This window comes from Hyperolius riggenbachi, chromosome 2 (assembly GCF_040937935.1).
Source record: "Hyperolius riggenbachi isolate aHypRig1 chromosome 2, aHypRig1.pri, whole genome shotgun sequence".
Lineage (NCBI taxonomy): Eukaryota > Metazoa > Chordata > Amphibia > Anura > Hyperoliidae > Hyperolius > Hyperolius riggenbachi.
Window position 1 is genome coordinate 209,572,304 of NC_090647.1, and position 14,722 is coordinate 209,587,025.

Sequence of the window (14,722 nt, forward strand, 5' to 3'; positions counted from 1 at the left end):
AAATTATGGTGGGGATTACTCACAGAAGATGGGGAATACATTTAGACATGACAAGCGAAACTTTCTAAATACATACAGGGTGCATTTCTCTAGGTTTTCTTTCTGTCCTGTGGAAGAGTTCAGGTCCACTTTAAATATTGGAGTATAGAGGAAATTATTTTTGTATATACTAGAAAACCCATTTTCTTCCAATGGGCAGCTAAGAATTTTTTTTATGTATATACAGATCTGGAATTTCCATGTAAAGCTCAACTGAACTGAAAACTGGACAAGGTAAAGTCTAATAACAAACAGGATGATGAGTGAAACTAAATAGTGTTGCCAAATGTGCTTGAAACTGCAGTTCAACTTTACCTGCATCATGGTGGCAACCATGTTTCTATTTGAGGGGGTAGGACTTTTGTAGTCTACAGGAAGTAGGTGTGACCAATTTTAAGACTTGCAATGTTTGTAACAAGAAAGAAAAGAATCTAGATGTATTACACTGTATCAATAGGTGCAAAGCCAGCTTCAGATAGCATGGCTACAACAAAGAACATTTCAAAAGTAAAATTGTACTACCGTAATATTGTCCTCGGCAGCATAATTGCTTTCAATTTGCATTGATCAGAGCTGAGGTAAATCGAGTTTTAAGTGACACACTCATAGTCTGACAAAGTGAGACATTTTGATGTATGATTTTAAAAAACAATACAATTCTTGCAGTACCTGATGTTAGCACATTACTACAGTCTGAGATTTTTCCTTGTACTTTTCTTGTGTTTTAGCAGATTGCATAGTGGTGGTGTAAGGACAACCTTATTATGAATGAGACTAGTACACAGTGCAAGCTTGAAACCATCTGGTTATTATGAATGAGACTAGTACACAGTACAAGCTTGAAGCCATCTGGTTACTGCAGGCACTTCAGTGTCATATTGACTAGTGATTGTCGTATAGGTGACAACTAAAATGCTTACCAGCCTTGAGATCACTTGCAGGCACCAGCCAGCGCCAGTTAATAACTAGCAATCCCTATAACACCAGTCAGTTCTTTCCCCCAGCTTACAGTGTGAACCCACAGGTGAATGGTGCCAACGCTCCTTCACACGTCGCAATGACTGACCAGTGACCACACGCAGCCTTCATCACACAATACGGTCAGAGCCACACAATCCCACATCTCCCCTCCGTCTCGGTAGGAGGATTTCAACAAGCAATCATTTGATAATCTATGCGTTTTACATTGAAACCCCGCCTATCATGCATAATTAGGCCAGCCTTCCTTTGCATCACGCGCTCTCTCAGCCAGCCACTGGGGCTAACATACTCGACTGTTGGCGTTGTTGCCATAGTTACTAAGGCTTAGAAAGTCGCCGCCTAGTCCCAGCATGAACACGCCCCACTTTACTATAGTAACTTCCGTTCCCTTTACTTTGCCCCGCCCACCGCGCGCTCCTGTTGCCCCATTGCGCGCCTCCCGAAACTGAGAAGAGGGCGTTTTGGAAAGTGCGCGCAGCAAGCCCCGCCCAGGAATGATAAGGAGTTGCGACGATTGGCTTTTTTTCTGTGGCAGGTGGCTTTTGGGATTGGTAGTTTTCTAGTGACAAGAAGCTGCGCCGTCATAATGTCATGTCCGCGCTCGTGGACGGCAATAGTTCTTGATCCGTATGTGATGTGTGTGGAGTCTGGCGTAACTTTATTCCAGGTGGCTGGCCGGGTCACAAGACTCACAAGCGTTATTCTACGCGATTGATGCGCCTATTCCTAGTATCATGGCCAGTCTATCGTATATAATCTTACGCTGGTGCTGCTGATGTAAACTAAGAAGAGAATGTTAATGCGAAGTGAGGGGAGCTCTCTGGCTGTTCTGCGCATGCTCCAAAGCTTTCAGCAGGAAGAGAACTGAATGTTCCCCCAAGTGTGTTAAACTGCTGCTACCTGTTTTCGCCTTGTACAGAGTGTAGTGTGAGTGCCATCTGCATCCGCTCCTAGGACAGCTGCCTGTATTTCCATCTGGGTTACCAGCGACAGACAGAGGACACCTCCCCAAGCCACCACACATGCAAAGCAATCACTGAGCCACCAGTCCCCCATCCCGAGTGACTTTCAGGGATCCTCACATACACAAAGTGAACACACACACACACACACATATCTTAGCTAGTACATGCTTTCTACTCGTATCACCCTCATAGGCACCAGGCTTCATCTTCCAGCCTGCTGTATTCTGTAGCCTCAGCCCCCACCTCTTTCTCCACCCCCTTTACACACACACACACCCCACAACCTCCTTCCACTGCCTTGTTCCCGAGTTGTGCAGAGAGACAGCCATTCAATCAGCTGCTGAGACTGTTAGACTTTCCTTCTCCCCCCCAGCAGCCCTGCACACGTTTCTCCCTGCAGCTGTGCCCAGGCATCCACTTGCTGGCACATTCATGTCCGGTTCGGGCCACCCCGTCTCTCCAGCAGCTGCTTCCTTTGTGTTGCCCTGCTGAACATCCTCATCCCTGCGCCTCGGAGTGCCTGTGACTACTAGTTGGAGCTGGGGGAGGAAGGCTGCCTTTAGGAGGTGGGAGGGGTGTTGATTGCTGCTGGTAAGTGCCTTCAGAGGACAGAACCTGGGGCTGGCAGAGCCTGCTGCTGCTGGAGACTGGAGCGGCACAGGATGCTGAACCCTACCAACGGTGACCAGACCCACATGGTGACCTACGTAGAGGATTACTTGGATTCTATTGAGTCCCTACCTTTTGATCTACAAAGAAATGTCTCTCTCATGAGAGAAATAGACGCCAAGTACCAAGGTGGGTGTTTGATGTATGCTATATTTCCATGCCGGGTAACTTTTCCCCCTTTGTGTGCTCGTGTCTGTGTTCTTTCTAGCCGTATGCATGCTCTCTCACTGTCTGTAATTGTGATCACCACACAGTGCTGCTGCTGAGCAGGACAAGTGCTGCTGGGCTTTCTTCTCAATGCCCTGTGAACACACAGCCTACTTTACTCGCACTCGCATGTTTTTGCAGCCTTCAGCTGCTTGTCATAGGGCGGAACAAAAGGTCTTCTGCTCCCTTTTTTTTCATCCTCTCCCTATTATAACAGCACTGTGTATCAGAATAAATAGTAAGACTGGCAGCCGAAGTCACCTGAAATAAACCCGTTCCCAGGCAGCCTTACACAAGGGGCGAGCTGCATTGGCAGAGAGAGATGAGGAGGGCTGCGCTGAGCTGTATTATGAGCAGAGATTACAGCACAACAACACTGAGGAATGTACAGTCATCAGGATGGCTGTAGTAGTAAGTGCTAGTAAAAAAAAAAAAAAAAGCTGCTGTAGTGGTGGGCAGGGTTTCCTTTGCTTCATTTTTTCATTGTGTTGTTAGCAATCATTTCCCAGTGCCTAGTTTGGGTTTTTTTTTGTTCGCACATGAAGCATATTCTGTACAGCAGCCTCACTGAATTGCAAAACAAACCCATTCCCCTCCCTCGGAGAGGCTCTCCAGTCACTATTCAGGGCTGTTTTAGTGACTGCAGTTGTGTTGCTCGCCCTCCCTCTTTTCTTTCTCCTGTACGCTGTGCCTCTGGCTGGGTACTCGGTGATGCCCGGCTGGGATGTGTCTGTCACCGATTGCTGCACTTCCTCCCCTCTTGTTGTCACTAGTCAGTCACCCGCCTGGACATCTCTGCATTGTCCTACATATAGGGCACTAGGGCAGACAGAAAGTCATCAGCAATGGCTGTACATGGAGGAGGACACATCACCCTGCTGTACACGGGAATTAGTTATGGTGGAAGAAGTGTGACATTGATGTGTGGAACTCCTCGGGGCTGCTGCCACTTCTGGGGGCCGCAGTGCGCTCTCCTCCCCCGCACCGTATACCGGAGGAGGAGACACCCGGAGCGGGTCACTGCTTTCCCCGGAGACAGAATGCGTCATATTCCGCACTTCTGTCGCCGCTCACTTCCGGCGGCAGGCTGAGGAGCTTGTCGCTATAGCACCGTAAGCCAAATATATGACGGTCTGACCTTAGGAGAAAGGGGAAAACAAGAGTACGCGCGGGGGGATTACGCATTGTCCAGTGATAAGATTGTTGTGTAGTGTGACACTGTAAGGTGCAATGTTACTGCCACATATGAAGTGACTTTTACACAGCTGAGGAGTAGACAGGAGTAATAATTACTTTACTCGGATTAATTACGATTAATACGTTCTCCCTTCTTCTTCAGCGCCAGCCGCGCTTTAACCTGGCTAGATTGCACACTAGCCTTTTATAATGGGGGCCTTGTAAACGTCCTTCTTCTTACCCCGCCTCCTAAGCCTATTGGTTTATGCATTCCAGTTGAGAACGAGCCGGGCTCTGCCTTGCTGGTGGTTTACTCCACCCTTTGCTTGTTAGCTCCACCCTTTTTCCCGGGACTGTACGGGCACCTTTACCTAATTTAAGTGCTTCTGCCCGCCCATGTTCAGCTATTGGGTGTCTGTCGATCGATGGGCGTTTCAGGTATTTCTCTTTCCTAAAAGGCAGATCTAGAAACAAATACAAGGAACGTAGACAAGTGTTGAGCGGCCATGTTGTATGTGGGCATCTGTGACAATAACTGTTATTTGGCAAAAAGGTAGTTGCTGTAGATTAGAGGAGGCCGTTTTAGAATTCCTGATGGCTTTTATCTATTGGTTTACAATGTGGCTTTTGGTATTTTTTTTTGTGTGCCAATAACAAGGATGGCGGCTTTAGTACTTGTTTCCTTATGTGCAGTAATACCGGTTAGTTTGATGTGACAGTCACACATTTGTCTCTTCTGTGAATTTCATTGATCCAGAAAAGTGTCATTTCTCACCGATGGCTGACAACAAGTCTACACCCGGCAGTACTGCCATATGGTACATACAAGAGATGTCCTTGCTACGGGTGCCTGCTTATGTCGCAAATTACAGGCGATGTTTTGCTGAAAAAAAGGGACAGTGTTCATTTCACATATGCAGCCAGTTTCAGAGGAGTTTGATTTGATATACAGTGGTAAAGTGGCTGTGAAAACAGATTCACTACTTCTTTAGTAAATCACACTGCCAAACATAACTGTTGACATCATAAAAAAGAAATTTGAATTATAAAGACTGTCTGCAATTTAAGCACATCTATAGGCTTTATGCAGACTATACACGTTTAAAATACTGTAACATGCAAAATCTCAGTTTGCTTATTCTATATGTAGTGGCGTTTTTTTTTTGTTTTTTTTTATTCTTTTAAGTTTTTACAGCTGTGAATGGTGCAGTGCAGAAATGGACACTATGAATTTGCCAAAAATAATATTCTTTATTCTATATTATTTTACTCACATCACCCGAGGCCCCAATGACTGTTACCAATGAACAAAACAGATGGATAAAGCTGTATAATTTTTGTTCTGAGAAATTGTGTGTGTGTGTGTGTGTGTGTGTGTGTGTGTGGTGTCCAGCGTAGGGCAGGGTGCAGATAAATGTTGAGCCATGGGTCTCACAGTTTTGCTTCCGTGGTTGCTGATGTGAACTTAATCAGTGCATCACAAATTCGTAATTGCCCCGCAGACAGTGATTGAGAAACCCGTGGGTGAGATTTCAGTTGCATGGTTTTGTGGTTTGGTGCGGTCGATGTGAGATTTCATAGTTTCGTATCCTGCTGAAAAGTGTTTTGATCGGGAGGATGGATGTGGTTTTGTTTTTGACAGTGGTTGTGCGGGATGGGGTGATTACTGTGGTCGGGGGGGGGGGGGGTCGCTTGTTGGTTGCTGATTGAGGTTGCTGGTGGTGCGGGGGGCTCCTGTATGTGCTGCATGTGCTGTCGTTTTTGGATATATCGGGTGGCTCTGCCTGCGGCCACTTCTGGGATGGGAGCTCCTTGCTGGGCTGCACTTAGCGGTTATACATGCTGAGACACCTGATTTTGGGCATTGCGGTGTCTGATGGTGAAGGGGTCCCTGTATGCGCTATTGCATTTTGATGTATTAGGGAGCTCTACCTGCGGCCACTTCGGGGTCAGGTATCCTTCACAGGGTTGTGCATGCTGGGACACCTGGTTTTGGGTTCTATGGTGTTTGGTGGTGTAGGGGCCCCTACACGTGCTGGTGCTTTAGATGGGTCGGGGGGCTCTGCCTACCTGCGGCCACTTCTGGGACAGGTGCTCTCTGCTGGGGTGCACTTGGCGGTCATGCATGCTGAGACACTTGATTCTGGGCCTTGAGGCATTTGATAGGGCAGGCTGTCGCTTTGGGTGTGTTGGGGGGCTCTGCCTGTGGCCATTGCTGGGGCAGGTGCTCTTTGGCGGGGTGCACTTGGCGGTCATGCATGCTGAGCATGTGATACTTGGTTCTGGGCCTCGCTGTATCTGATGATGCGGGGATCCCTGCACTTGCTGGCTTTTTTCGGGAGGCTCTGCCTGCGGCCACCTCTGCAACCCGTTCTCTTTGTAGAGGTGCGCTTGGCGGTTATGCATGCTGGAGCACTTTATTTTGGGCCTTGCAATATCTGATAATGCAGGGGGGCTCTGGACTGGAGCTCACCTTCGAGAGCGGCTGAGTCCCGCGTCGAACACGGGGTTCCGATCCATTTCTGCTGCGAGGGCGATGGCAATTACGGAATTTTATCGGAATTGCAGGATTCCGGGGGTTGGGGGAGTGCATCTTGTATGCTGGAGGATACGGTACTTTTCTTCTTCTTTGGTCTGTTTCTCTTTTCCCCTTCTTTATCTAATTCTATGAAATGATTACATTTGATTGGCAAATTCTGATTAGCAAACATGATGAGATTTTATGCCCAACACCAAGAGCGTGGTGATGAAGCCTATCAATATGGTTGGGCCCTCATAAACTGTGGCTAGGCTCTGAGCTAATCAAGGAAAAAAAAAACAGATTTACTACTTCTTTAGTAAATCACACTGCCAAACATAACTGTTGACATCCTAAAAAAGGAAATTGAATTATAAAGACTGTCTGCAATTTAAGCACATCTATAGGCTTCATGCAGACTATACACATTTACAATACTGTAACATGCAAAATCTCAGTTTGCTTATTCTATATGTAGTTTTTTTTGTTTTATTTTTTAAGTTTTTACAGCTGTGAATGGTGCAGTGCAGAAATGGACACTATGAATATGCCAAAAATAATATTCTTTATTCCCCCCCCCCCCCCCCCCCCTCCACCTTTTTTTCCTTTCTACCTTTTCTTTTTCCTTTGTTATGCAAAGTTAAACCCTAATTTGCTGTTGCTTTATTCTCTGTTAACCATGAATCCAAGATAGATGAACAGGACATACTGTTTTTCTCAGCTTCTGATTTAAGTTCCTATTGGAATAAAAAATGGAAGGCTTTGTGATTCCCTACTGACTACTGCATGACTCTGCATTTTGTTATAGCCTCTAATAAAATGTTTTGAAAATAAAACAAAAATAATATTCATCATGTTGGAGCATCTTGGATATTTCTGATGCGGATATAGCACCTGTGCAACTCCAAACCCGCGCCTGAATCCCCCTGCTGTGGCAATGCGCATCAGTAGAGATTCGGACGCAAGTTCCAAAGATGCCATTTTTTCACGTACATAAATCGGAAGTAGCCTATTAACAGGGCTGTGGAGTCGGTACAAAAATCTTCCGATTCCACCTCCGACTCCTCGTACCCAAAATGGCTCAGACTCCAACTCTTTAGTCTAATACTTACCAGGGCTGTGGACTTTGTGCAAAATCATCCGACTCCTCAGTTTATGAAATCACCGACTCCGGGTACCCAAAATTGCTCCGACTCCACAGCCCTGCCTATTAATTTGATAGTTTGTCCTTTTGGTTTCCCTTGCATGCAGGAAAACGGAGTGATTCGGTTCTAGTGGAAACAGACCCATAGTTTCTCTTGTGTTTAACAAAATGGCATATGTTAATCACAAAATGTCTGGTAGCACTGTTTCAGCAGACAAAGTTTAACTGGAGGTTCAACAATATGGTGAGGATGTGGCGGTGACTAGAGAATCTCCATTAACTATTGACCCATATTATCATGAATAAGTTCAATAACTGCAATTAACTGGCACTTACACAAAATAATCCATGCTGATAGAACTAGGTGTAGGATAAAATAATTGTTCCTCAGATGTGGTGGCAATTGCAGAGGCTGCAGATGTTCTGCCATTTTGGACCAGCGGTATCATGTTGATGGGCATCTTTAGATCACAGAAATAAAGCTACACATACACTAGTTCAAACTGAGCTGATAAAAACCACCGTGATCGAGAATTTAGCATGTGTACAGCGGGCCCTAATCCTGTTCTATGCGCTGGAGCATGACCCACCTGGTTGTAGCCAAGGGTATTGTTCTCATTTCCCCACATAGCAACAGAACGTCGTTAGCCTAAAGCTTCAGCCCTTCATGGTCACCCAAGGGATCATGTGTACAAGGCTTTAGAAGCAGTCTGATGTGGAGGGATGATCTGACTACCTTCAGGGATTTTCAGTGCCTTCATTTCAACTGTTCTTGTATGTAGATGGAAGTTGGAGGTGTCACTAGTGCTGCTTATTACCTGAGTAAGTTGGATTCGTAGGAATTAAAGAGGGTTGTAACATCCAAAAATAAAGACATTGCCTAGAAATAGTTAGTGCCCTAAATAGATATGTAAACCCTATTTGGTTTACATATCTATTTTTCTGTCTCCTAATTTTTTTCTTTGTTTACCTGGCATGTGTGTCTTTCCTGAACTGTGTGTCAAACTGTGCAGTGTCAACAGGAGAGTGGGAAGTACTTTTTTTCTTTACTGTAACAAGCTTATCTCAAAATGCAGATAACAGAAACATCCCATTCCAGATAAGATAGGGACACTGACCAGAAGGTACTTGAACACCCCCCCCCCCCCCCCTTGAAGAGTTTACACAGTGATGTGTGCCTGTTATCTAGGTAGTGTGTGCTGTTGGAGGGACAACCATTTGTAAAATAAGCAGTAAATTAACACATAGCTGGGTTAAAAAAGGGCAGAAGTGAAGTTTTGGCATCGCAGAGAAACAGTAAAAATGGAAATCATCAGAAATACTCTATTTCTATTAAATCTGACAGTGAACACTTAAAACAATAGGTTAGGTAAGCTAAATAAATAATTTCTTATTGGATGCTTTTATTATTTTTTGGTTAATATGGAGTTTCATCCCACTTTGAAACAGGATTTTCAAACCTGTTTAATCAGGTTTTGATGCAGCTGAATCGGCAGACTGTCATTTTATGTGTATAGAAATGAGTGATGATTAGAACCACCTCTAAGCATGTGGATGTGTCCTTGATGGTGCCATTTTCATCCTTCCCTGTCACCAGCACTGAGAGAATTCCTCCCAAGGAGACTGAGATGGCAGCAGAAACCTGATAGGTTCTTGAACTCATCTACATAACAAGAATGTTTTCTCTGCCATACCAGTTTGAAAACTATGTTAGTGATGTAATTAAAGTCATTTTTGTAAAAGTCATAGCTCTTTAAAATGTAATAGTAACAACTGATGAGAAGAACTAAACTGAAGGGCTGTAGAGGAAAGAATATTAGACTTGAGCCACCATGGTTTTTCTTTGGTGTACTGGTGAATTAAGTAGCAGGAGGGATAGCTTATTTCTCACCCTGATTCTTTGAGTTTTGAATCTAGACTTCATTTTCCTTGTGACTCCTTCTATGCCATTGATATTCATGAGAACATTTCTTTTTGTTATCATTGCAGAGATCTTGAAGGAACTGGATGATTATTATGAAAAGTTTAGACGTGAATCTGATGCAGCCCAAAAGAGGCGCCTTTTGCAGTTTATCCAGAGAGGTCTTATTCGGAGTCAAGAGTTGGGTGATGACAAAATCCAGATAGTTAGTCAGATGGTGGAACTGGTTGAAAACAGAACAAGGCAAGTAGACAGCCATGTGGAACTGTTTGAAGCTTGCCAAGATTTAAATGACAGTACCAGTAATAGCAGCAAGAGCAACCAGGATAAGTCTAAAAGTGAGGCAATCTCTCAGACTGAAAAATCCAGCAATAAAAGGTCACGGAGGCAGAGGAACAATGAGAACCGAGAAAATTCAACTATTAATCATGACCATGATGACCTTACTTCAGGAACTCCCAAAGAGAAGAAGGCAAAAACATCAAAGAAGAAAAAGCGATCCAAAGCCAAGGCTGAGAGAGAAGCCTCTCCTGCCGACCTTCCTATAGATCCCAATGAGCCCACTTACTGCCTGTGTAATCAAGTTTCTTACGGTGAAATGATTGGCTGTGATAATGAAGAATGCCCCATAGAGTGGTTTCACTTTTCTTGTGTTGGACTTAATCACAAACCAAAGGGTAAATGGTACTGTCCTGAATGCAGAGGAGAAAATGAGAAAACCATGGGAAAAGCTCTTGAGAAATCTAAAAAAGAGCGGGCATATAATAGGTAGTTTACAGAAGCTAACTTGGGAAGGGAGGGGTAAATGAAAACCTTGTATTTATTGTCCTCACCTCTTTGAAGGTTATACGGATTGCAAATTGTATATTTTTCAGCAAGTTAAGGGATATATCAATTTCCTTTAGAGATACAGCAATAACATCACTTTTTATATCAAATTGATTGTCCATGAACCTGCCTAGTAAGCTGGTTATATGTCCATGCCATGCATGTTTTCTGAAGCTCAGTGTTCCAGGCCCTTCTAATAGGAGACAAGGACTGAAAATAGAGAACTTCTAGTAGAAACCTAAAGCACTTCTTAGCTACTTAAAATACTATACTCATCCACTTGCTTTCACACAAATTGTCGCTTTGCACTCACAATTGTCATTTCATTCAACATGAAATACTGTGGCTGGTGTATATAGAGTATAGTGTACTGTGTATATATGGTATAGCATACTGTATATACCCTGGCTACCGAATACCACAGTATAGCGTACTGTTTATACTGTGGCTATTAAGTATACAGTATTGTGACTACTGTAGCTACTGAATATACAGTTTAAATGCACTGTAGCTGCTAAATATATGGTATAGTGTACTGTTTATACCATAGCTATTGAATATACAGTACAGTATCCTACACTGTGGCTGCAGAATATACAGTATAGGATACTGTTTATACTGTAGCTATTGAATATACAGTACACTAAATCATGTACGGTTGCTGCTTAATATACAGTACAGCATACTGTTTATACTGTAGCTGTTGAATATACATAAAAATATTGTGCACTGTGACTGCTTAATTTACAATATAGCATACTGTTTATACTATAGCTACTGAATATACAGTATTGTGTACTATGGCTACGGAGTACAGTATACAGTTAAGCATACTGTTTATACTGTAGCTACGGTATATACAATATAGTGCACTAAGGTTATTGAACATAATAGTGCACTGTTTGTATACAGTGGCTATTGAATATATATAGTATAGCGTACAGTAGCTATTGAATATACAGTATAATGCACTGTGGCTATTAACATAATAGTCCACGTTTTTTATACCATGGCTAATATAAAATATATGCTGTACACTATAGCACACTGTATATACAGTTATACAGTACTGTTACTGAACATACAGTATTGTGTACTGTGGTTACTGGATATGGATATATAGTATAGCATACTGCATATATACTGTGGTTATTGAATAAATATTGTAGTGTACTGTTTGTGAATATACAGTATACTATAGTGTATGTTTAGTAGCCATTAAAGCGGATCCGAGATGAAAAACTAACTATAAAAAGTAACTTGTCTATATATCTTATCTAAAGTTTAGATAGTTTACACAGCAAATCTAGCTGCAAACAGCTTTAACAGAATATGATTATTTATTCCTGTGATACAATGACAGCAACCATGTTGTTTGTAAACATTACACACAGGCAAGCTTATCTGCATCTCCAGCACTCAGCCTGTGAAAACCTAATGTCCCCTTCTCCCCTCTGCCTCTGAAATCTCTGGCTAGTAACACCTCCCCCTCCTCCTGCCCAGACTGAGCTCCCATAAGCCCTTGCTACTGTCTGAAAATGCCAAGGCACTCTGAAAAGCTGTGGGCAAGGCTTGTTTAGTTTTATAGGGAATTAGAGTATTCAAAAAAAGTATTTGGCTTGAGGAGTGCCCTATAAACAATATGAAAGGAACACATTTATGCAATGAGTAAAAGTTTATCTCGGATCCACTTTAATGTTTTCCAACTTAAAGTAGCCTGAATTAAAGACAAAACCAAATAGGTGGTCTCTTTATGTAGAACCAGCTGCCACATGAATGCCATGTCCTACAGCTGCTAGTCACAGCAACCATGCACTAATCATGGCAGCTAGTTGCTATCCCTGGCAGCTCCATCTATTGCAGCTAATAGCCATGGTGACCCAGTCACAACTTGGGCCATACTATTTATGCTGTAACCCATTTAACCAGCCATTTTACATTTTAGGTTATCACCTCCTCATATCACCACTACTGTGATAGTTAGCCTGTTACAGAGTATGTGCATAGTTACACACGGAAAGGTTTATGTATATGCTAATTGTGGTTGTAATGTCTCTGCTCTTTGAATAGGCAGAAGCTGGAGCCTACAGAAGGTGGCCACTTACTTTTTTTTTTTTTTTTTTTAAATTCAGGTTTGCTTTAAGCCTCTCTCTGACACTGATGGAGCAAAGAGGAACTATGTTTCCCCTTTCTTGGCCCATATTAGTTCTGCAGTTACAATTTTGTAGCTTATTTTATAAAAATGCAAATAATTGCAATTTACATGGCAAATATTTTATACAGTTTCCTGGTCCATGGACAGAAAAGGGTCCATTTTTAACCTTTTTTTTCCCCTCCCCCTTTCTTTTTTATTGAACCAAACAGTGGTTTAGTAATGTTAACACACAAATCAAGCTTTATGAAGTCACAGGTAATAGTGAAGCAATCCTCATTTGTATAAATGTACATTTCGTACGTGGAATTGCACTTGATGTATTATAATTGGAAATGCTGACACCTGCCATTGTATAAACAGGTTACCATTTCCTTCTGTATGTATGAAGATTGTACAGCTGTGATACGTAAAATAAATGAAAGCTCTATGGAAATTTGTGTGTTCGTCTGCCAATCCTTAGTTGAATGTAATTACCATTGTACTATCCTTGTACATAACCAAGTGTAAAGAATTTACCGTATAACTGGGGGGAAAATGTCTGCGTGTCTAAAGGCTCATATCCACCAGAATGTATTTGCGTCAAATTTTTAAGGGCAAAAGACCGTTTGCGTGATATCTTGTACCATTGTTTAATAAAATGTCCAACGGCGGCCGATTTACCTGCAACAATGGTTTGTTTTGAACAACTATGACGGATCGTGTCATGGATGTACATTCTTATCCCCATGCTAATTACCCTGATAGTTCAAAGTCTTGTTCGTGCCTGTTGTTTGTTCCCGCAGCATGCGATTGCAGATCGGTGAATGATTGTTCGTTGTATCTTTCTGCGCCGCTTCTCCTCCAATCCATCTTCAGGGGTCTTCTGGTGGCTATTCAGCTTTAGAGACCAAATGTTGCATTTCTGCAGGGCCGTTGCCAGGTTGTCATTAAGGGGGTGCAGACCATACCATGTTTTACCAGCAGAGGAGGTGACACCAAGCTCCAGGCTAATGGGGAGTGGAGAAAGGCTATGTAAATACAGACCAGACTAGTTCCTGATTTACTTCTCCTCCATGCTTGTCTCCCTTCTGGCTGTTCTGTGCCCAGCTGATATTGGAGTTCAGAGGAGAGAGGAGCATCCAGCATCTTGCCCCTCCTCCTCAGGGCAGTCATCACACAGGAAGAGAGAGATGCGTAGAACTCTAAGGGCCCGTTTCCACTAGAGCGAATCCGCATGCGTTGTCTGCATGCGGATTCGCATAACCAATACAAGTGGATGAGACTGTTTCCACTTGTCAGTTTTTTAGTGCGTTTTTCTGTGCAGGATTTTTCTGCACTGTAGGGCCTGCAGAATTCGCCTGCGTGAGGAATGCAGGCGATTCGCAGGCTATGTATTTAATAGGGAAAACGCACATGCGTTTTTTGCCGCGATTTCGCGTGCGAATTCGCACGAAAACTAATGCAAATTGAACCAGGCAGTAACATGGTTAAAATCGCTCATAGCCTGCCTATGCGAAATCGCATGCGAAATCGCGGCAAAAATCGCATGCGGAATCGCATCCGCATGCGATTTTGTCAGCGGTGGAATCCCAGCGATTCGCACCGCACTAGTGGAAACGGGCCCTAAAGGCCGCACAGGAGATAAGTGATATACTGCATGTAATGAGGCAACAGCAGGCTGAAAGCGGACGTGTGTCCGCGTCCGCATCAGCAGCGCAACCGCCCGCATGCGGAACGCGGAGAAACATCCACGTCCGCAGCGGTAGCACGATCCACCGTTCAGTCGCAGACCTCTCAGCGTACTCCACGTCGAGGCTGCACTCCTGGAACACCTTCACAGGCCTCATGGCATGCTGCTCGCCGAGACACCTCTCATGACAGTCTGGACCCCGTAGGGGCCGCGCGCGTGTGCAGTAGAGCCTTTTATACTCTTAGAAAGAGAGTCAGCTGACCAGCTGGTCAGCTGACCTCAGCAAGGTCCTTGAGCTGTACTGCAAGGTCCTTGAGCCACGTTGTGATTGGTTGAATGGCTGGGCGGGCTGTTTGAGTCCAGCACAGTATAAAAGCAGGCATTCTGTCAGTTGCAAGTTGTCTGCAGTCAGCGAATACTTGTGTGTTAGCACTCAGACCCTAGTCAGAT

The 14,722-nt window shown here is 43.7% G+C and overlaps 2 protein-coding genes across 5 annotated transcripts in view; one reads left to right on the top strand and one right to left on the bottom strand.

The window, feature by feature from the left end:
- Positions 1-1,221, bottom strand: part of CARS2 (cysteinyl-tRNA synthetase 2, mitochondrial) — a 172,153-nt gene extending 170,932 nt beyond the window's left edge. Inside the window, exon 1 of the transcript XR_011026171.1 lies at positions 960-1,221. The gene's annotated coding sequence lies outside the window, so the exon portion shown is untranslated. The remainder of the gene's footprint in view (positions 1-959) is intronic.
- Positions 1,222-1,469: 248 nt separating this feature from the next.
- ING1 (inhibitor of growth family member 1) lies at positions 1,470-13,036 on the top strand. 4 transcript variants are annotated; one of them, XM_068268046.1, is made up of 2 exons: positions 1,470-2,783; positions 9,689-13,036. In XM_068268046.1, exons 1-2 carry the CDS (start codon positions 2,648-2,650, stop codon positions 10,390-10,392), a joined length of 840 nt encoding a protein of 279 aa, XP_068124147.1. In that variant the 5' UTR covers positions 1,470-2,647; the 3' UTR covers positions 10,393-13,036. The 4 variants fall into 4 exon arrangements, with proteins under 4 accessions (XP_068124147.1, XP_068124150.1, XP_068124148.1 ...); XM_068268049.1 differs by lacking the exon at positions 1,470-2,783 and adding an exon at positions 4,386-4,475; XM_068268047.1 differs by lacking the exon at positions 1,470-2,783 and adding an exon at positions 4,485-4,590.
- The last annotated feature ends 1,686 nt before the right edge of the window (positions 13,037-14,722 follow it).

Bases quoted from the DNA above. Each gene is read 5' to 3' on its own strand.
- ING1 (XM_068268046.1), top strand. From the start codon at position 2,648: ATGCTGAACCCTACCAACGGTGACCAGACCCACATGGTGACCTACGTA. The intron at 2,784-9,688 runs GTGGGTGTTTGA...TTATCATTGCAG, and splicing joins AATAGACGCCAAGTACCAAG to AGATCTTGAAGGAACTGGAT.